This window comes from Numenius arquata, chromosome 9, assembly GCF_964106895.1.
Source record: "Numenius arquata chromosome 9, bNumArq3.hap1.1, whole genome shotgun sequence".
Lineage (NCBI taxonomy): Eukaryota > Metazoa > Chordata > Aves > Charadriiformes > Scolopacidae > Numenius > Numenius arquata.
In genome coordinates, this window is record NC_133584.1 from 61,109,443 (window position 1) to 61,130,768 (window position 21,326).

The 21,326-nt window shown below is 54.9% G+C and overlaps 1 protein-coding gene across 3 annotated transcripts in view; it reads left to right on the plus strand.

Annotated features, from left to right (window-relative positions):
* The window catches only part of OTOF (otoferlin), an 82,411-nt gene extending 66,132 nt beyond the window's left edge, over positions 1 to 16,279 (plus strand). For 2 of the 3 annotated variants that reach the window (XM_074153966.1, XM_074153967.1), the window contains 17 exons: positions 876 to 946; positions 2,604 to 2,633; positions 3,260 to 3,403; positions 4,334 to 4,400; positions 6,343 to 6,467; positions 7,239 to 7,373; positions 7,976 to 8,113; positions 9,362 to 9,489; positions 9,679 to 9,849; positions 10,388 to 10,548; positions 11,244 to 11,386; positions 11,877 to 11,965; positions 13,551 to 13,649; positions 14,507 to 14,748; positions 15,119 to 15,297; positions 15,452 to 15,552; positions 16,099 to 16,279. In XM_074153966.1, coding sequence (XP_074010067.1) covers positions 876 to 946; positions 2,604 to 2,633; positions 3,260 to 3,403; positions 4,334 to 4,400; positions 6,343 to 6,467; positions 7,239 to 7,373; positions 7,976 to 8,113; positions 9,362 to 9,489; positions 9,679 to 9,849; positions 10,388 to 10,548; positions 11,244 to 11,386; positions 11,877 to 11,965; positions 13,551 to 13,649; positions 14,507 to 14,748; positions 15,119 to 15,297; positions 15,452 to 15,552; positions 16,099 to 16,279 — 2,204 coding nt within the window. Of the gene's footprint in view, positions 1 to 815; positions 947 to 2,603; positions 2,634 to 3,259; positions 3,404 to 4,333; positions 4,401 to 6,342; positions 6,468 to 7,238; positions 7,374 to 7,975; positions 8,114 to 9,361; positions 9,490 to 9,678; positions 9,850 to 10,387; positions 10,549 to 11,243; positions 11,387 to 11,876; positions 11,966 to 13,550; positions 13,650 to 14,506; positions 14,749 to 15,118; positions 15,298 to 15,451; positions 15,553 to 16,098 lie in introns of all 3 variants that reach the window. The other variant, XM_074153965.1, reaches the window with a different exon arrangement.
* Positions 16,280 to 21,326: the final 5,047 nt, after the last annotated feature.

The window sequence follows — 21,326 nt, forward strand, 5'->3', positions numbered from 1 at the left end:
GGTTAAGCAAGCAGAGCTTCAGGGTTTGGGTCAAGTGGGTGAGAAGGCACAGGGTGAGGCCATGATTCCCCTCTGATTTATTGATCTATGGGCCTCACTGTGATAACTTCATGCTCCCCCTGATATCTGTAAGAGAAAAAGGGCTGGTTCACCTCTAACGTTCATGGCTCTACACTCCCCAAGTGTTCCTCAAGACTGGGAGATTAATTTGCCATGCTCTGTGCCTGATGCAGCTATTATTTGAGTAAAGAGTAAAAAAGTAAAACCTACAGACTGAGGCCACCCTCTCAATCCCAACTACCACTCCATCTACCAGCACCCACAGCAGAAACCATCACAAGCCCACTTTCCCTGCACCCAGCAGAGCAGCCAAGGGCTTGGAGAACCACAGGAATTGCTCATCTCCTCCCAGTCCTTGGTGGAAGTGGAGGCACCCTTGGCCGGGCAAAGACAGGAGGTCTGTGGGGGGATTGCCAAGGGCCATCCCTGGTTCCAGATGGAGATCTGGACCTGTGGTTGTGTCCATGGTGGCTGATACTTTTAGGGAAACCACCTTCTCTGCATCTTCTCATCTGGAGGCTGGCACAGGTGAACAAAAACCCATTCCTTTCTCATCCTCTGCTTTCCTTTGCTATGGAAAGGTTTTTTAATCACGCTGTAAAGGTCTGTGCTCATTTCCTCCCCTCATCTTCTCTGACTGCGGTGGTCACATATCACTCCTGCATGAATCCTGTAGGATCTCACCTGAGCTCTCAGTTTCTCCTCTACACTATCCTCCTCTCCTCCTTCTTTCTCTTTCTCTGTCCTCTGTCCAGCTAAACACCTCAACGGCTACCTGGCAATGGCCAACGGGGCCCATCGCTGTCGCTCCACAGGGGAGATCGTGGTCAATATGGAACCTGAGGTTCCCATCAAGAAGATGGAGACGATGGTGAAGCTGGAAGCTGTGAGTATCCGTATGTCAACACCACTTTAACATCTCTTTCCCCACTGAATTGCTGATCTCTGAGGGATTCCACCCAAACAGAGGCTGCCTTGTCGTGCTGAACACAGGGTTGGGCTGATGCCTGGAATGAAGAGCGTTGTGTCATTGTCAGTCCTTCAAATTGACCTTTTTCTGTCCTGGTTTAAATTAGCCAGTGCTTGCTGCCCAGAAGAGGGCTGTACTGGGCTATGTAAATTTGACATCTCTATGTTTTCCTTCAAAAACAGTCAGATGGGAATGAACACAACCCTGTCCCTGTCTGTGACTGACGCAGACAAGAGGGACCCATCAGAAATTCCTCATCTGCACAACTGCAGTGACCTCGTCCTTTCAAATCACTGCACACTCTCTGCAAGCAGCCAGGGTCATGCAGATTTCCCTGGTGTTTTTTTTCCCTTTTCACAGTGGTTTTGAGGCACACAGATAGCTGTGTCAGCTCTCTGAAATGCCCGTTCAGCAGTTCCATTCAGGGCTGTGTCGCTGCACAACAAGCCTGAGCTGTACGCGACATGGGAGATGCTCATGGCATAGAGCTGGTCCAGCCACACAGAGTCACTCTGAGGCACCCAAAGCTCTTCAGACCTTTTTTGCTTGCCCTGAAAGTTTGGCACTGTGGGCACTGGACAGGCGATGTGTCCCGGAGGCATCAGGCTTTGTTCACACACTGGACGTGCCTGTGCCCATCTTCTTGCCCAGAATGGGAATTTCAGCTCCTTCTTATACCCTTCTGCTCCAGAGCTTCCTCCACAAATAGAAACGGATTTCTTTTTGCAGGGGACCCTTTGCAGCAACATAGAATCATGGAACGGTTTGGGTTGGAAGGGATCTTAAAGACCATCCCGTGCCACCCTCTGCCCTGGGCAGGGACACCTCCCACCAGACCAGGTTGCTCCAAGACCCCTCCAACCTGGCCTTGAACCCCTCCAGGGATGGGGCAGCCACAGCTTCTCTGGGCAGCCAATATGCACACACAAGCAACACATGTCCATACGTGTGCCTACAGGCACATAGTGAGCATCCAAATTTGCATGGCCCCTCATGTGTGCACATTAACAGGCAGGCTACAGCACATACGAAGCCTCACAAGCACACGTGTGCAGATACATACGTGTACACACACCCCTCAAGGTCCCTGGAGCATTCACACCTCTGCACCTGTACGTAGAGGTCCTCGTATGTGCACAAGAAGCTGTATCACATGTGTTTGGTCACACAGTTTCATGCAGGAGGATCTACAGGGCATATGTCCATGGGTATGACTGGAACGCCCCAGCACCCACATGCTTCTTAAAATCCACCACAGTAGCCTGCAGACCTTCCTGGATAGACAAGAAGAGCTCCAGGAGAGCAGAGAGGTGTTCCAGACTCAGTCCTTCTGTGCAAGAGAAACATCTCCCACATGGAGCTGGGTTTGGTGTGTCAGGGCAGACATCTCCTCTGTACACAGAGCTTTTCTAGCCAGGGTTCTTCATTCAGGGCGTTCGGTTGCTTCATCCCTGGGGAGCTTTCTGGGACTTCTCATGCACGCATGTGCCGGTCTGTAGTTGTGCTCGGCTGAGGCTGCGCCACTAACCTGTTCTCCCTCTCCCTCTTCCCTTCCACCCCTCTTGGGCGGCAGAACTCCGACGCGGTGGTGAAGGTGGACGTGGTAAGTGGTGTATCTGCTCTGCATCCCCGCTCCCAACCCTCCACACCCTATCCTACCCTTCTGCTCGGCTTTCAATGGACTGTGCATCCTCACCAACCCCAAGAAAAGCGAGGACCAGCATCCCTTCCTCCCATGGCAGAGATGGAACAGTGTTGTCTCATCATAGATATGGCAGTGGCCTGGTTCCTGCAGCTTGGGAAGCTCTTCTGGGCCAGCCCTTCTCTGCCCAGCTGTGCCAGGAGGAACAGGGTGGTGGGAGAGATGCTGGTTATTCCCACCACAAACATATACGAGTTGCAAAAGGCTTTATGGCACCACTAAGTGGACCCAGGGCACTTTGCTGTGTGGAGGGGAGGGTTGGTACCATGAAAGATTCCAGGGAAACCCATGGAGGAAAGGGATGATGGAAAGGAGGAGATGCCCCAGGACTCTCACACCGTGTCTCTCTCAAGCCTCGGGCATCTTGCATCAGTGTCTGAGGCTGTAAATGAGGGAAAAGTGCTAATGAGGCTACCCAGCCTGGAGGGTTCTGCCTTCTTAGGGGCTTCACCCACCACCTTTGCCCTTCAAGAGACGCTTTGCTTTCATCTGGCCCTTCATCTTCTTCACTTCTCTTGTCCCTGCAGTCTGAGGAAGAGAAGGAGAAAAAGAAAAAGAAGAAGAAAGGAGGAGGAGGAGGAGGAGGAGAGGAAGTAGAAGAGGAGGAGCCGGACGAGAGCATGCTGGACTGGTGGTCCAAGTATTTCGCGTCAATCGAGACAATGAAGGAGGTGGGTGCGGAGCAGAGGAGGGGTGTACAGAGGGTGCGGGTAGAGGAAAATGCTTCCTGCCTGCGAGATCTCACTTATTTCCAGCTGCTTCCAAAGGCTCAGGGCCATGCTGTTTTCCCCAATAACTTTTTCTGACAGTCAGGAAGGCTTTTTTTCACCTGGTGGAGCTGAGCAGGATTCCCCTTTCTTGAGATGCTCTCGGGGTAGGCTGGTTTGTGCTCAGGCACAGGTATTTAACATTTATCTAAATAAAATGAGAGCAATTAATATCTGGGCTGATTGACTGAAACTGAAAACACCCGACAGATATGTTCTCTTCCACCCCTCAAAAAAAGGGGGTTTTGAACCCACTGGGAGTTTAAAACTCACTTGTACCCAGGTCTAATATAATACCTAAAATTGAAGTAATTGTTTTAAGTTTTCTAGTATTTAATAGAAGTTACCATATCACTTTTCTGTCTTACCCTAAAATTGTGTTTTCATATTATTTTTCAATAGAAGACACTTAATAGACATCTGAGGAAAACAATACAATACAAAGCCTTAAGGGTCTTTGCAAAGCTGTCTTCTTTTTCTTTTGCAAAGTAAAAAAAAAAGGAGTGATTTTTATTTGCATTTATTTGAAGTGCCGTCAGTAAAGACACAAGAATAGTTAAGAAAGCAAAAAAAAATCTTTGGTTTAGCCTTCCTGATCAAAGTCTTCTGTCAAGTTCTTTAACATCTCCAAGTCCTGTTCATTATCTGTTGGGTTTGGGCTGGAGGTGCTGGAGGCTGCACTTGAGCAGCTTTGGTTTCTCCAGCCCTGCCAGAACCTCGCTGGCAGCTCAGGCGGGAGGAGAGGGCTGTCACCCTGGGTTAGGAATGCCCGGTGGGCACAAAGAGACCCCGGCACCAGCACCCACTCCCTCTTCACTTCATTTCTCCCCCCAGCAACTCCGGCAGCAGGAGGCAGCTGCAGCAGAAGCGGAGGAGAAGGAAGACATGGAGATTGCAGAGGGTAAGCAGGTTGTGAAAGAGAGAGGGAGCGTGGCAGGGAAAGGTAGAACCAGGACTCCTCTTGGTTGCTTGGGCATCCCGTTCAGAGCCTACCACCGCTCTTCTGCCCAACCATATGTTCCCAGCATAACCAGATATTCCCAGCTTGTCCATCCCCATGTAGGATCGATTTTGGTGAATGCAAGCCTAGTGTGGGCTGTGTTGGGCAAACATGCTAATTCCAGGTGAATCCAAGCCAGAGCATGGTATCGGGGCAGCCTCCAACCCATCAGTGCTGGGGGGGAAGGCCACGTGCAAGTCATGCAGACTAGTGACCAGGATCCCTGTCACTGTCCGAGGACACTTTTTGTGCCATCACAAGTCAGTATGTCATTGAAAGTCCCATCACTTTGGCCATGCAGATGTGTTGGTTATAGGCTGTGTGCTTGAAGTCTGTTGACCAAGGAATAGATACTTCTAGATCACCTTCATGGAGTTTTCCACCCTCGTTTTGCAGGAGGCATAAATTTATTTTTATTTTGCTCCAGTTTCACAAGGGAAGATTCAACCAGACAAAAGGTCTGGGATTCCTCTAATCTGACCGCTTTTACCTGCGTGTAGAGGCCTCCTTGTCTGCTGCTCTAGCGCAGGCAGTGAAGAAAAATACTCACTTTTAGGGCAAGTTCTCTGACCTATTTTCAATACTATGGTACAATAAGGTGAATTTTGCCCTAAATGTGTTTTTCTCTGAATGAAGTCAGGGGTCTGTAGCTCAGATGGGGTGTTGCTGATGTCTGAAGTTGGATGAGATTAATTTTGTACCACAAGTGATGTGAGCCAAGAACACTGGTGAGTTGGGACATGTTGATAAAGGGCGACTCTGTCCGTTTGCAGTGTGAAGGCTCTTTGCCAGTCCCACCAGCAGGGCCTGGAGGGGTTTCCATGAGGACTTTCACCCATGCTCCCCATGTGTTCCATGTCCCCATGACAGCAGGTTGCTGTCATGCCTGAGCGATGCAAAATCCATTAGCTGAGAAAAATGCAGAGCCTGGTTTGTTTTGGAAGACTAGTCTTCATGTCATGAAAAAGATGATGCCATGTTCTTGCTGAGCTTGGGGACAACTCTGAGCAGCTTCTTCCTGGGCTTGCTGGTCACAGCAGGGTTGCTGGGGACTGTCTGGTGATCCCCAGTGTTTTCTCTCTGTCTTCTGAGAAGGATCCATTTCCCCTTGGCGCTCCCATTCCTTCCTCCTCTCCTCATCCACATCAAGTCTTTGTCATCTGTCTGTCCCCATCAGCATCGCCCAGCAGTCATGAAAGCTGGCAGAGGCAGTGAGGGATGGGGATTGTAGAGGGGTGGGAGAAGTTTTCTTTGAATGTGCCTTTCCAGGCACCCTGTTCTCGGTCTAGTTGATGTCCCTGGCTGGTGGTTGCTCTGAACAGAGACCCACACAACCTGTTGTTGCAGCTAGTCATGGGCAGCAGCCTGTACTCCGGTGCATCAAGCACTGTCCCCTCTGCAATACCTGGGCTGGGGTTTTATTCTCCAGGCTGCACACAGCAGGAAGAGCCTCAAGGAGAAGGAAGACAAGGAGATGCTGTGGGCAGGACCAGGTCTTCTCACTGCTGTTGAAGCTAGCCAGTGCCTAGCACTCTCAGTTCATGTTTCGTAGTCCTCCAAATGACTTCTGCTCAGGTCAGCTTTGGAAGCTCCCTGCATAGAGACTTCTGGGCTCCTGGAGATGCTGTGACCTGGGCAGCAGTGGCCAGAGTCAAGAAGAGGGCTGGGGTGGGAGGTACAGGCAGTAGCAGCTGTCAGCTTTCATGCTCCTCCTGTTTGAAGGACTTTGATCAAGTCCCCCCTCCTGTCACCTCCATCCCTCCTCACCCTCATTTCCATCTCCTCCCTCCCTGCCGCTTCCCCTTGGACTCAGAAATCAAACTTGATGACTCTCCCATGAAAGGCTCCAAGGGTCAGGGGAAGAACAAGGAGAAGTCCAAGGCACCCAAAGAGGATAAGAAAAAGAAGCAACAGTCACCCCCTGAGCTTCCCGAGAAGAAGAACAAGCAGAAGATTGATGAACTGAAGGTGGGTGTGTGTTGGCAGGGGAGGAGGAGAACTTGCCTGTCTGGTGGGAGGCTGGAAGTCTGGCAGCATGGCAGTCCCAGCCATCTGGAGATCAGAGCATTGATAGATCAACCCTGCCTGAGAAACCTTGCCTGAGGGGTATCTAACCCTAGGTGAGATGTGCCTTGGGACTGCTAACTTCTCCCCATAGTTTGAAGGAGTCAGAGACAACAAGCTTTACAGAAAAGGGTTTGCCCTGGGAAGGATCATCCTCAGGTTGGACAGGCTGCTGGGTCATCTTGTCAATACCATGCTTTTGCCAAGAAAGGTTGGACCAGGTGATCCTTGAGGTCCCTTCCAACTTGGTATTCTATGATTGGGGCAGCTTGGATGTGCCCTCGCTGGAGGGGAGAGTTTTCCGGCATGGCTATGGCTGGCCCAGCCAAGACTTGGGGCAGGGATGGGCTCTGGTCCAACATACTGGCCCATGGTCTTTTTTAGGATTGATGTAGTCTGTGATTCTGGGGTCCAGAAGGGGTGCACAGAGCGGGGACGGCCACCTCACCCATTCAGCTGAGCTTCCTTCTTGTACATTGTCAGTTCGGGGAGGTTCTTGTGGCATCAGTGTCCAACCCAATGGCCCTAGAGATTCTTTCTCTTCCTAGAGAACTGGGAACTGAGAGCAGAAGTGACCACATTCCCACTGAGTTGACTCAGGTAGTCACTGTATCTTTTCCTCATCTCTTTTCTTTATTTACCTCATTCACCTCCTTTAACTTTCTGTCATCTCAGGTCTTCAACAAAGAGCTGGAAACAGAGTTTGATAACTTTGAGGACTGGCTGCACACCTTCAACCTGCTCCGTGGGAAGATTGGGGACAACGATGACAACGCAACAGAAGAGGAGCGGATAGTGGGGAGGTTTAAGGTGAGTTTGGCTTCTGAGTCTGGCCAGGACAGGGACAGCTTGGGAAGCCCTTGCCAACAGGTTTCTCTGCTGAAGCTGGTTTATCAGGAAGAGGTTGGATGGAATACAAAGGGTCACGAAGATGCTGGGAGGGCTGGAGCCCCTCTGCTGGGAGGACAGGCTGAGAGAGTTGGGGGGGTTCAGCCTGGAGAAGAGAAGGCTCCACGGAGACCTTGGAGCCCCTTCCAGTCCCTCAAGGGGCTCCAGGAAAGCTGGGGAGGGACTCTGGATGAGGGAGGGAAACCCTAGGAGGAGGGGGAAGGGTTTGACACTGAAAGAGGGGAGATGGAGCTGAGCTGTGGGGAAGAAGTTCTTTGCTGTGAGGGTGGTGAGAGCCTGGCCCAGGTTGCCCAGAGAAGCTGTGGTTGCCCCATCCCTGGAGGGGTTCAAGGCTCATGTAGTGGAGGAATTTTTTCCAGATCTGGTCTGTCTGCTCCAGCACATGTCTAGAAACAAGGATATTGACTGGGGGTCCCCAGGGAGGGTGGTTTGGGATGGGTCTGCTTACCCCAAGTCCCCTGGGCAGCAGGACCCTCACCAGGCTGTGCACTCCCTTGCTTCAGGGCTCCATGTGTGTCTACAAAGTGCCTCTCCCTGATGATATCACCAAGGAGGCAGGATACGACCCCAGCTTCGGCATGTTCCAGGGAATCCCCAGCAACGACCCCATCAATGTGCTGGTCCGAGTCTATATCGTGCGGGTGAGTAGAGCCGTGTGGTGGGGTACAGCCTGATCCTGTGCTCCATTCCATGGTGCACACCCAGGAACTGGTCCCAAAGCTGCAGGAACAATGGTTTTCAGCTCTCAGTGCATCAGGGCACTGAGACAAGGGCTGAAACAACTCATTGATGGGGACTTGAATGGGGTCTCCATAGGTGTGTGCTGGGAGCGCTGGGAGCTGGGAGCAAGCGCTCCCAGAGACCTTTCTTCTGGTATGTAGGATGGACCAGCATGTCTGTCCTAGTGCTTAACTCAAGTTGGATAGTTTGGATCAGCTTGGACTGTCAGGTGCTCATTCTTTACACAGCCGTACCACCTTGGTGAAGAATATGCAGAGCTGAATGGGAGGTGGAAGGGTCTAGTAGACCTGATTAAAGAGCATGGCACCTCCTTGAACATGCACTGAGCTAACGCATGTTTCTTCATATGGAGTGTGCTCTGGAAAAAGTCTTTTCCTGCCCCCTAAACTAGTCCTCCTTGTGTCCCCAAGCATGTGACTGAGGTATAGTGGCCAGGAACTTGAGAGGGATCTCAATCCTGCTAGAAGAACCTGGGGTGCTCTTTGTCAGTACCTTGTCCCGGTGTTTTACAAATGCAACAACCTACTTTTGGCTACATTTCCCACTTGCCTGATTCTCCATCTAGTGCTGCACCCCATTGCCCAATGGGGTAACGAGTCTCCCCTCCCATCTTTAACAGACTGAGGCTGCAATGGTAGATACCAGCCTAGTCAGCACCAACAACCACCAGCACTGGCTGAACATGTCCTAGCATGGGCCATGATGGAGGCTGGGCCTGAAAAGTTTGGGGATACTCACCCCCTTTATGGGGAGAAGCCAGAAGCCCTTGGCCCTACTGTAGTGAGTGGAGAGAACACGAGGGAAAGGGGAGAGTTTTCTTGACATCTTGGTCAAGTTGTTTCTCTGGGGCTTTCTTTAGAGGAGCTTGTTTCTTTCCACTGATGAAAGAGATGCTAAAGGAGACTGTGGTTATGTCTCTCTGAGGGGACACGGCCAGCCCCAGCCCCTCCCCAGATCAGGACAGGGATTAACACAAGGCAGGATTTATCCCCAATTTTAACCAAGACACTCTGTTTTGGGGGACCAAAGTGCTCAGCCGCATGCCTGTGGCCAGGCAAGGCCAGATGGTCTCAGGGATGGAGAATGGGCCACCCCTGAATTCTTCGCTACTGTGGATGCCACTGATATATCTCATCTGTTCTCTGCAGGCCACGGACCTTCACCCAGCTGACATCAACGGGAAAGCTGACCCCTACATTGCCATCAAGTTGGGGAAGACGGACATCAAAGACAAGGAGAACTACATCTCCAAGCAGTTGAACCCTGTCTTCGGAAAGTGAGTTGCCTCCAGCCCTGTGTCCTGTCTGCACCTGGAAGGGGTGAGCTAAGCCTGAGACAAGCTTGCCAGCCCTTGGACCTGCACCTGCACTTTGGTCCACAGCCTGGAGCAGACCCACCTCACCCATGTGTCCGTCCTGAGTAACATCCAAACACTTCAGCAGCTTTTCTCTTCCCCCTGGCCTAGATCTTTTGACATCGAGGCCACCTTCCCCATGGAGTCCATGCTGACAGTGGCAGTGTACGACTGGGACCTGGTGGGGACCGACGACCTCATTGGAGAGACCAAGATTGACCTGGAGAACCGCTTCTACAGCAAGCACCGAGCTACTTGTGGGGTGTCACAGACCTACTCCATGTATGAGCAAAGCTTTCCCTGCCCAGCCTTCTGCCTGGACCTTCTGCCCATCTCATCTTCTACACTTAGCCTAGACCTTCTGCAGGAGTCTCCCCCCCTTTTATTGCCTGTGGTGGAGGAATATGTGCATGTCCTCACTCTTAAGACAGGTTTTGTGACCAGGGCAGCAGTGCAGTGGGTTGTCAGGAGCCCAGGGCAAGGAGGAAGGGACTGAGGGACACTGGTGGGACAGGGTAGAGGGCTGACACCAGAGCTGAAATGGCAGCAGGACCAAAGGAGCAATGGTGAGCATCAGGAGTCAAGTGGGGTATGCTGGGAATGTCGGGGCTGGGGTGGAAGGGTGCGAGCAAAGTGTAGAGAAGGGTCACAGAGGGACCTCTTCTGCTCTGAAGGTTCACACTTTCGGCCTCAGATCCTTCCCCTCTGAATCCTGGGTCCTTCATAACAGCAGCACTTGTTTTGCCAGCAGAGGGGAACGAAATCCCTTTTTCCTCCATATCTTGCTACAAATTGACTGACCTGGCCCTCCTGTTCGCAGACATGGTTACAACACCTGGCGTGACCCCATGAAGCCCTCCCAAATCCTGTCCAAGCTGTGCAAAGAGGGGAAGGTGGATGGGCCACACTTCGGGCCAGGAGGAAGAGTGAAAGTTGCCAACAGGGTCTTCACCGGCCCCACAGAGATTGAGGATGAAAATGGTACTTGCCCCATGGGATGAAGGTTGTGGAGGGGAGCAAGGGTCTGGGATGTCCCCTCGTCACCCAGGATTGAAGACAGATGTAGTGGCCTCATCAGCCTAAAGCAGCACTGCAGTCACTCTCCATCCACCACCTTAAATGGATCTCCCAGCATGTGGCGAGTCTTAGAGACCTCCCAGGCCAGTGGGTTGCTCTTAGAATCACTCATGGGCATCCATGGCACAGCATCACCAAAGCTGCCTTTGAAAATTTCCTCCTGGAAGCATATGCCCAAGGAGCAATGACGGCAGCCCAGTCTGGCCTTTCCAGGGTTCAGGAAGCCATTCCCCATGTAACTGCACCTCCAAACAATGGTGGTGTCCCAGTGCACTCATGTGCACTCAATAAAGATGAAGGCAGGCCAGCAGGGGCGCAGAAGAGGAGAACATGGTCAGTGGTTATGGAGCTGGTTCAGCCTGGGAAAATGCAGACTAGCAGGGGATCTGGACCTTGTGTCAATGTCATGGGTTAGAGAGAGGAGAAAGACAGGAGTTAGGAGATGTTGGCTGAAGGACAAAGTGTGCACAAGGGAATGGAGAGAAGTAGCAGGTAGGCAGTTCTGCCCCTTTGGAGTAAGGGTGGAGGAACGGGGTTGTTTGCCATCCCTGGAGTCTCTCTGCCCAGATCTCCAAGCTCAGCCCTCCCTTTGCCCACAGGTCAGAAGAAGCAGACAGATGAACACCTGGCCCTGACTGTGCTGCGCCACTGGGAGGACATCCCCCGGGCAGGCTGCAAGCTGGTCCCCGAGCACGTGGAGACACGCCCGCTGCTGAACCCCGACAAGCCGGGCATCGAGCAGGTCCTCAGAGCCCCAGAGCAGGAGTGGAAGCTGCAGAGCCTCCAAACAGCAAGCTGGGATCTCAGCTGGGCAGACCAGCCATAGCCCACCTTGTCATGGGCAGCAGAGATGGGGGAGGCACCCTGCAAAGTGGCACTTAGGCATCAACAGCCCTTAACAGTCACCTGCTGACCACAGAAGACTTAAGTTTTCAGTGCCCCTCCTGCTCCAGCCTTCATCCATGTCATACCGCCAAGTCCCTTGGTCCCCTGACTCCCCTCGGCACCACGTCATGCCATGAGACACTTCTGCAGGGGATGGAAAAGGGCTCACGGCATGGAGGAACCCTGCCTTGCTTCATATCTGGCAGGGTTCAGTTCTGAAGGCCCTGCCTCACTTCTGGCATGGCCAGACTGATGTTGAAGGGCAAGAAGAGCTGGGAGGGCCCCTGAAGGGTGGGGTGGGGCAAGGAGGGATCTGGAGAGCTGACTGCATCTCTTCACCCTTGCAGGGCCGCCTGGAGATGTGGGTGGACATGTTCCCCATGGACATGCCAGCGCCTGGCCCCGCCATTGATATTTCTCCCAGGAAACCAAAGAAGTAAGGAACCTCCTGGCCCACCAACCCCGGGGAAAACCAGAGGCTGGGGATGGAACCCTCCCTCTCCCCTCTCCTGATGCTGCTCCATGGCCCAGACCAACCCTCTGCCTGGGTACCTTCCCCACGCTGGCATTTCCAGAGATCCCAGGACTGGAGGCATTGAGAGATGTCTTCTCCTTCCAGAGCAGCTCCTGAAGGGCGGTATCCCGCCTGTTCCACCCCCTGCAGCTCCCCATTTCTCTCGTCTGAGTAGACTAGGAAATTAATTAGTTACCCATTACCCCTGACTCCCTCCCGGGCAGGGGAAGGGTCATCCCAGGGCATCCCCGGGGACGTTGGATGGGCCCTTTCCCAGAAGTGATGGCAGGGAAGGTTGCTGGGACAGAGTTGGTCAATCCAAGCAGGACAGAGCAGGCAACAGGCAGTGTCATGAAGAGTCCTTCCCTCGCCACCCTGCCCTCTCCCAGCTCATTTAGGGAGAAGAAAGACATTTCTTCCCTCGACATCCCTCCCAGCCCTGCCTTACCCTGCCGGACTGTGTCCTTGGGCCCCTTTTCCCATCCCCAGGGCCGGGATACAGGGACGGCATCGGGCATCCTGGTGGGATTCTCCTGCACCCCGTGCCCAGCAGACAATGCCTTGGATAGAGAGAATGTCCCTTCAGCCCAGTGGGCTGCAGATGGGGTCTGAACTAGGGGAAAGCTGAGGCCAAGGGCAAGGTCCAGACACCATCACGGACTGGAATAGCAGAGGGTTGTCTACAGGACAGCCTGGGACAGCCACGCTCAGCAGTGACCCATGGTTATCAAACACTGGAACAGGCTGCCCAGGGAAGTGGTGGAGTCGGCACCCATGGAGGGATTAAAAGACATGTAGAATCATAGAATTGTCCAGGTTGGAAGGGACCTTTCAGATCATTGAGTCCAACCATCAACCCAACACTGACAAACCCACCATTGACCCATGGCCCTCAGCACCACGTCTGCCCAGCTTTGAAATCCCTCCAGGGATGGGGACTCCACCACTGCCCTGGGCAGCCTCTTCCAAGGCTTGACAACACTTTCCATGAAGAAATTGTTCCCAACATCCATCCTAAACCTCCCCTGGCAACACCTGAGGCCATTTCCTCTTGTCCCATCACCTGTTCCTCAAGAGAAGAGACCAACCCCCCCTGTCTACACCCTCCTTTCAGGAAGTTGTAGAGAGCGAGAAGGTCTCCCCTCAGCCTCCTTTTCTCCAAGCTGAACAACCCCCAGATGTGGTGCTGAGGCTCAGACTGGTTTTCAGGCCCCGTTTTAGCCACGAATCTGCCAAAGACCAAGCCTGGGCTGTCCCTTCAAGCTTTTGGCTTGGGCTTTGTAGAGGTTCTCAGCAGAGGGAGGTAAAGCCCCCCCTTGCTGCTCTGCTTACCCTGAGTTCATGTGGAGACCTCCTTCCCGTCCTTGCCCTCATGATCCCTCAGATAAGGTCCCTGTGAGCAGTTCCCTGCCATCTCCGTGCCTGGCCCTGATTTCTGGTGGTGTCACCCCCATCCCCTCCTGCCCCTTCCCCTGTCTCACCTCCTTGTCTCCCTTCCTCCTGCCAGATATGAGCTTAGAGTGATAGTGTGGAACACAGACGAGGTCATCCTGGAGGACGATGACTACTTCACTGGCGAGAAATCCAGTGACATTTTTGTCAGGGGGTAGGTACAGCCTGGTGTGCCAGTGACACCTCCTCTGCTTCTCCTGGGGTTCCCAGGGTGGTCTTGGAGTGGGGGGGGGGGGGGTGGGGAGTGGGGATACCACCATGGACTGCAGTGCCATCATCTTCTGTGCTGTGTTTCTTGCCTCTCCGTCTCTCTCTCTCTTGGCCACCCAGCTTTGAGTTGCAGGTGATTATCTGGAACACCAATGAGGTGGTTTTGGAAGATGATGCTTTCCTGGCAGGAGAGATGTCTGACATCTATGTCAGGGGGCAACGGCCGAGGCCTCGCTGCTTGGTCCCCTCTGCCCCTTTTTTTGAGCTTGTCTTGGTCCCCCCAGTTCTGGAGCCAAATTGTGGTTAGTTCCCATCTCCACTTCATCCTCACCCAGCAGTAAGGGAAATCCCCTTCCAAAACTCACCCATACAGGGATGAGGGGACCCACCTCCCCATAGCCCAGCTCTTTACAGGACCTCAAACCAATGCAATGGCATTCCAGGCTGGTGGTTGACTACGTGGTGGTTTCCTACCAGTCTCTTAACCTGGTGCTTCCTCTGCAGCCTCTCCCAGCAATTCTCCTTGCCTCCTGTCCACCTCTTCAACATCCTGCCCAGAGAAAGGCCCCAGACAACCCACCTGCAGTTCTTGCTCTCAACCCACCCTGTTCCTTCTAGGTCCCTTCTGCCCCCATGCCCGTTCTCCCCCTTGGAGATGATGCTGCTGCATTCCCAGCTCACACCATTTAGGTCCTTACAATTTGTTCTGGAGACAACCTGGCTGCATGGACAGGATGGTCCTGTGCCCTCCCCTCCCTCCTGTAACATGTGCCACCCCTCTCACTCCTCTGGGCCCTGCAGGTGGCTGAAGGGTCAGCAGGAGGACAAGCAAGACACAGACGTCCATTACCACTCCCTCACCGGTGAAGGCAACTTTAACTGGCGCTACATCTTCCCCTTTGACTACCTGATGGCAGAGGAGAGGATCGTCATCTCCAAGAAGGAGTCCATGTTCTCCTGGGACGAGACCGAGTACAAGATCCCGGCTCGCCTCACCCTGCAAGTCTGGGATGCTGACCACTTCTCAGCCGATGATTTCCTCGGTAAGTGGAGGGTCCACTGAGCTGGGGCAATGGGACAGCCAGGAGCCCATGGATGGACAAGCAAGGAGCAGTGTGGGATGAGACAAAGCTTGCATAGAGCAGAACCTGAAAGGGCAGCTCTGCTCCTTAAATCCACAACACCCTACAAACCCCCTTTAGATGTTGCTGGTAAGAGCAGGCGGGACGAGAGCCCTTGTCCCCACTGCTGGTGTTCAAATGTTGCTCCTGTAGCAAAGATGTTGGCTTTTTGGTTCCCAGACCTAGTTCAAAATTCCTCTCCAGGGCAGGAGATTCTGGCCCAAGCCACCTCCAGCCAAGGACTCAACGTTTTGGGGGTGCCAACATCAGTGCTCCCCTTTTCTCCTGCCAGGGGCCATTGAGCTGGACCTGAACCGCTTCCCCCGGGGAGCCAAGACGTCAAAACAGTGCAGCCTGGAGATGGTGACGAACGAGGCAGAGCTGCCCATGGTCTCCATCTTCAAGCAGAAGCGGGTGAAGGGCTGGTGGCCATTCGTGGCCAGAGATGAGAATGATGAGCTGGAGATCACCGTAAGGATGGGAAACAGGGAGGGATTTTGCACCCTGGGGATTGCACTCTTTGCTGACACCCTCCACCACTTGCCTCTGTTCCCTCAGGTCCCCTCTGTCTTGGGGGGGCTGAGGTGGGGACCTAGGTCTCAGCACCACTCTCTGCTCCCTGCAGGGGAAAGTCGAGGCTGAGCTGCACCTTCTGACAGCAGAGGAGGCAGAGAAGTCCCCCGCTGGGCTAGCTCGCAATGAGCCTGATCCGCTGGAGAAACCCAAGTAAGGTGTAACCACCTTGGGGTGGTCCTCGGGGAGGGAGCTAGACATGGGGAGGTGAGGAGGGATCACACTGGGGGATGTAGCAATGAGGATCATGGGCAGAACTATCTCTACTGGTCCCTCCCATTGCCTGCTATTCACTGCCCCACTGATTTCCCCTGCTCTGTTCCTCCTCTGCCTCTCTCCTTGGCTCCATCCCCTTTCCTTGGCCTCCCACCTCCTCCTCTCTGGTCCTTATCACCTGATTCCAGCTTCGACTGGGATCCTCATGCTCCCTCACGAACATGCACTACTTATCTGACACACATCCCCTTCTCCACCCTCCTGGTCCTCCTGGTTGGGCTCTTTCCCTCTGTGCAGGTTTACCCAGGGAAGGAGATCCTGCACCTCCCTTGGCCCACCATGTCCCTTGTTGCACTGCCTGCCATGCATCCCTTAGAATCGTAGAATTATCTAGGTTGGAAGGGACCTTTCAGACCATCAAGTCCAAACATTGACATTCTCCATGGCCATGGCATTAATGATGGGTATTTTCTTCCCCTGCAGCCGCCCAGACACATCCTTCATCTGGTTCCTGAACCCGCTCAAGTCCATCAAATACCTCATCTGCACACGCTACAAGTGGCTCATCATCAAAATCGTGCTGGCCCTGCTGCTCCTCATCATGATTGCCCTCTTCCTCTACAGCATGCCAGGCTACATGGTCAAGAAGCTGCTAGGAGCATGAAGCTCCCATGTCCCCAGCCCCACAGCACAACCTCCCCCGGCCCCATGCCCTTCTCCTCCCTGCCTCGGGGGACATCTCCTCCCTGCTGCTGCCACTGCTGGCCCTCCTCTTTGCATTCCTCCTCTGTGGGTCCCATTTGTGGCTTGAGTCCCAGAGAAATGGGGCTGAAGGGATGGTGTATCCCTCACCGGGGCTGTGGAGGTGCCCAGCTGGCTACTGCTGGGCAACCAGCGCTGTCACTGGGGCCAAGGGTCATTGGAGGGACGTTCAGAAACAAGGATGAAGCAGGGACCTGAGATGGTTTAGGAGACGCAAGCCCCACCAGTGTGGAGACAGCACAGAGTGGCCCCAATGCCTGTCCCCACTGCCAGCACTGTCCCTGCTCCACTCATGGCTCTGGAGGTCTCTGTCCCCTGATGCAGGGGCTCATGCCACCATGGGGGACAGCAGGTCCTGCGCCCCAGCAGCCACCAAAGCCCTGCAAAGAGCCCTGGGGCTCTTCCCTCCCCATGGCTCTGGCAGCGACAGGGATGTGTCCAACAGCTCAAACACCTTCCAAAGGTTCCTGACCCAGAGGTGGGGGTGGCTAGACATCCCTGGGGGCTCACAGGGAGCCAGAGCCCCTGGCCCCTGGAGTGTGAACTCCATGTGGCCTTCTGGATTCTCGGTTTATGTTGTTTGGGTTGATATGTGTTGCAGCTGGAGCCTTTCTTGCCGTGTATACTGGGGAAGGGCTCTTTTCTCAGCTCACTGCGATAGCCGGCTGCGGAAAAGCCACCATTCCCCACTTCCAGCGTGCAAGACCCTCACCGAATAACTGAGGAGATCTGGGGGAAGTTTTCAGGATACTACTGTTTTAATCAGTCAATAAAAGTCGACTTTCATGTCTGTGTTGCATCCGTCTCCCCACTGCTCCCCAGTCCCAGCCTCTTTTTCTGCAGCCTTTCCCCAGTTCCTGTGCCTGGGGTGGTAGCCTGCATGGGGACCAAACCTGGCTGAGACCTGCCACCCCTCTGGGCAGGACGGCAGTGGGCAGACAGTCATGTCCTGGGGACATCAGGGACCGAGAGTGGTGGTGATGGGCAGGGGACTCCTAGTCACCTTAGGATCACAGACGGGTTTGGGTGGGAAGGGGCCTTTAAAGGCCATCCCAACCCCCTGCCCTGGGCAGGGACACCTCCCACCACACCAGGTTGCTCCAAGCCCCCTCCAACCTGGCCTTGAACCCCTCCAGGGATGGGGCAGCCACAGCTTCTCGGGGCAACCTGGGCCAGGCTCTCACCACCCTCACAGCAAAGAAGTTCTTCCCCACAGCTCAGCTCCATCTCCCCTCTTTCAGTGTCAAACCCTTCCCCCTCCTCCTACGGCTCCCCTCCCTCATCCAGAGTCCCTCTCCAGCTTTCCTGGAGCCCCTTGAGGGACTGGAAGGGGCTCCAAGGTCTCCGCGGAGCCTTCTCTTCTCCAGGCTGAACCCCCCCCAACTCTCTCAGCCTGTCCTCCCAGCAGAGGGGCTCCAGCCCTCCCAGCATCTCCGTGGCATCCTCTGGCCCCGCTCCAACAGCTCCATGTCCTTCTGATGTTGGTGGCCCCAGAGCTGGAGGCAGCACTGGGGGGGGGGTGTCTCCCCAGAGCGGAGCAGAGGGGCAGAATCCCCCCCCCGCCCTGCTGGCCACGCTGCTGGGGATGCAGCCCAGGGTGCGGGGGCGCTTTCTGGGCTGCCAGACCACATTGCTGTCCCATGGCCAGCTTTCTTCCCCCTCGGGCACCCCAAGCCCTTCTGGGCAGGGCTGCTCTCCATCTCTCCATCCCCAGTCTGGGCTGGGACCAGGGGTTGCCCCCACCCAGGGGCAGGACCCTGCACTTGGCCTTGTGCAACCTCATGGCTGAGTGCAATGGCTGCCCACATCACCTCCCCAGCCTCACCCAGCTCCCGCCTGTCAGACACAGCTCCTGGTTCACCAAATGACTCTGGAAATCAGGCAAATCCAGGAGCTGGGTGTGGACCGGTCCTTCTCCAACACCTGCGCATCACCCACCTCCCACCAGCTGTGTGGCTCAGGCTTCTGGGGGTCACACAGCTGTTTCTTGGAGCATCGTCAAGTAGAGGTTAGTTCTCCTGCACCAGCATGATGGGAGGATGCAGGATTTGTTTTCTGCCTCCCCCAGAGCTGCAAGCATCCCCACATGGGCAGGACCGAGCTCCATCTCCCCTTTTCCACTCGCCCACAGCAGGATTTACTCATCTCCAATGGCAGGTACAGCCCCTTCCCCTATTTCACGCCCCAAATTAAGTGATGAATTAGTGAGTTCTTATACAAAGGGGATGGAGCCCTTGTTTGTTTGATTTGTTTTCGAATAAGCTCATAAAAGGAAGTTTAATTGACAGAGTATGTTGTCCTGTAGATCTGAGAGGTCTCAATGGACCGTGAGAGCAGCCTGGGCCCTGGTGCACTGCCCAAACGCTGTTATTCTTAACAATCCCTTAAATATACTACACCTACCGCACCAATCCTCTTAGAGGGAGACGGCTGATAAAAGACAAGGCTTAAACACACCTAGGCTTTAGCCCCAAGGGAAAGCGGGTGGCCCAGGGCATGGGAAGGGAAGGCGGAGCTCCTGGGTTCTGCCCAAGGTTTTACAGCCTCCTCCATGGCTCCCAGGGCAGCTCCAGCTCTTGGGGCTCTTTCACACCCACAGTCCAAGGGCAGGTTGGTCGGGGCTTGGAGCAACCTGGTCTGGTGGGAGGTGTCCCTGCCCAGGGTAGGGGGTGGAACTGGATGGTCTTCAAGGTTTCTTCCAACTCAAACCATTCTGTGATTCTACATGTGATATACATGTAGAATGTGATTCTACATGGGACATGGGAGGCCATCTCCAAATCCTCCAGGGGCACGTGGAGGACAGGGAAAGCCCCCAGGCTGGATCAGGGACTCACAGCCACCCCACCCTGGACAGAGTCCCCCAGGGAAATCATCAGAACATCAATTTATGAGCAGCCAAGGGATAATCAGGTGAGACAAAGTGGCTGGTGCATATAGATATGCACACACACACACACGTACACCACCGCATATGTACATGCATGCACATGGCCACACACGGAGGCACTCAATGTCCAGGTGGAGATGGGTGACACGTGGTGTCCCTCAGGGGTCCATACTGGGACCAGCACTGCCCAATATCTCCATCAATGACCTGGACAGTGGGACCGAGGGTACCCGCAGTGAGGTTCCAGGTGACACCAAGCTGAGTGGTGCTGTTGACACGGGATGCCATCCAGAGGGACCTGGACAGGACGGAAAAGTAGGTCTGTGTGACCCCCGTCAGGTTCAACAGAGGAGGCCACAGATGCTGGGGGGGCTGGAACCCCTCTGCTGGGAGGACAGGCTGAGAGAGTTGGGGGGGTTCAGCCTGGAGAAGAGAAGGCTGCGGGGAGACCTTGGAGCCTCTTCCAGTCTCTCAAGGGGCTCCAGGAAAGCTGGGGAGGGACTCTGGATGAGGGAGGGGAGCCGTAGGAGGAGGGGGAAGGGTTTGACACTGAAAGAGGGGAGATGGAGATGAGATGTGGGGAAGAAGTTCTTTGCTGTGAGGGTGGTGAGAGCCTGGCCCAGGTTGGCCAGAGAAGCTGTGGCTGCCCCATCCCTGGAGGGGTTCAAGGCCAGGTTGGAGGGGGCTTGGAGCAACCTGGTGTGGTGGGAGGTGTCCCTGGATGGAACTGGATGCCCTTTAAGGTCCCTCCCCACCCAAACCATTCTGTGATTCGACGATTGCAGCCCAGACCCCCAGGTGCTCCCCAGCCCCTTTCTCCTCCATCGCCGGCAGCAGCTCTGTCCTCTCGGGAGCCCCGGGCACCCCGTAGCCCGGGACGGGATTTGGGAGCCCGGGGGGTGCTGCTGCCATGGGGGGTGTCTGGCTGATCTGCAGCACGGGATGAGAGCCAGGTTTCGCTTTCACTCTTCTCCAGTAAATGGCCTGATTTCCTGGAAGGCAGAAACCTTCCTCGCTGCTTAAAAACAAAAAAGCAGCACCCACTTCGGGGGGGGGGGGGGGGGGGGGGGGAGATATAAATAGAGGGGGTTTGGGGTGGGCTGAGACGAGTCTGGGAGCTGCCGAGCACCGGAGGGACAACGGTAGGACCTTGCTGACGAGGGGGGAGCCGGGCACAGAGCGGGGAATCTGGTTTGGCTTCTTGCTTCGCGTTTCGTGTTTTCCCATCTCTTGGGGGATGCCAGGAAAAGCGGGGAAAAATAGGGGTTTTTAGGGCAGCAGAAAGGTCTCTGCAGCCTTTGCTCTCCAGCCTGTTTGAGGGAGCCCCGGGGGGGGGGGGGAGGGGGCTGTGTGTGCTGGGAGGGTTGTACTGGGAGGGTTGAAGGATGCAGGGGGGGCCTCAGAGTGGGAGGAAGTGGGGAAGGAGGAGGGATCCGGGTGGGATTCAGGAGGCTTGGGGGCCACCCTGATGTCTGCAGATGTGCAAAGCCTGGCTTCAAGAGCTGGCAGTGGGGCTGGATGGGGAGGGACCCCCGGCTGCCCCCAGGGACCCCATCCCCAGCTGGGAAATGCTCCCCCCAGCCAGGGCTGCTCCTGCCCGGCCCCATGGTGGGTCAGGGTGGCCGTGCTCACCCCACGCCCAGCTGTGACAGGGGACAGGGCTGTGTGTCCTCCTGCACCCTGATGGCATTTGCTGCCCTGCTCTGGGGACAGGGCACCGGGCTGGGACGTGTGGGAGGGGAGGTGGGATGGCAGCCCTGCGGGCACCCCTGTGGCCTTGGAACTGAACAGGATAATTTGGGGAACATCACGGATAATGCCCTTTTCCATGGGGTGCAGATCCCGGGCTGGTGGCTCGGGCACCTTGGGTGGTGGTGCTCCCTCCCGCACCTCTCGTTAGAGAGAGTGGGGTAATGAGTGGCATTCGTGGGATGTCCTGCTCTGTCCCCAAGCCTCGGGGGACACTTTTCCCTTTTCCTTTCCATGGCGTGACGGTGGGATTCACCTCTCCCAGCCTCTCCCATGGTCTAAACTTCACCACCCAAAGTGCTCTGGTCCC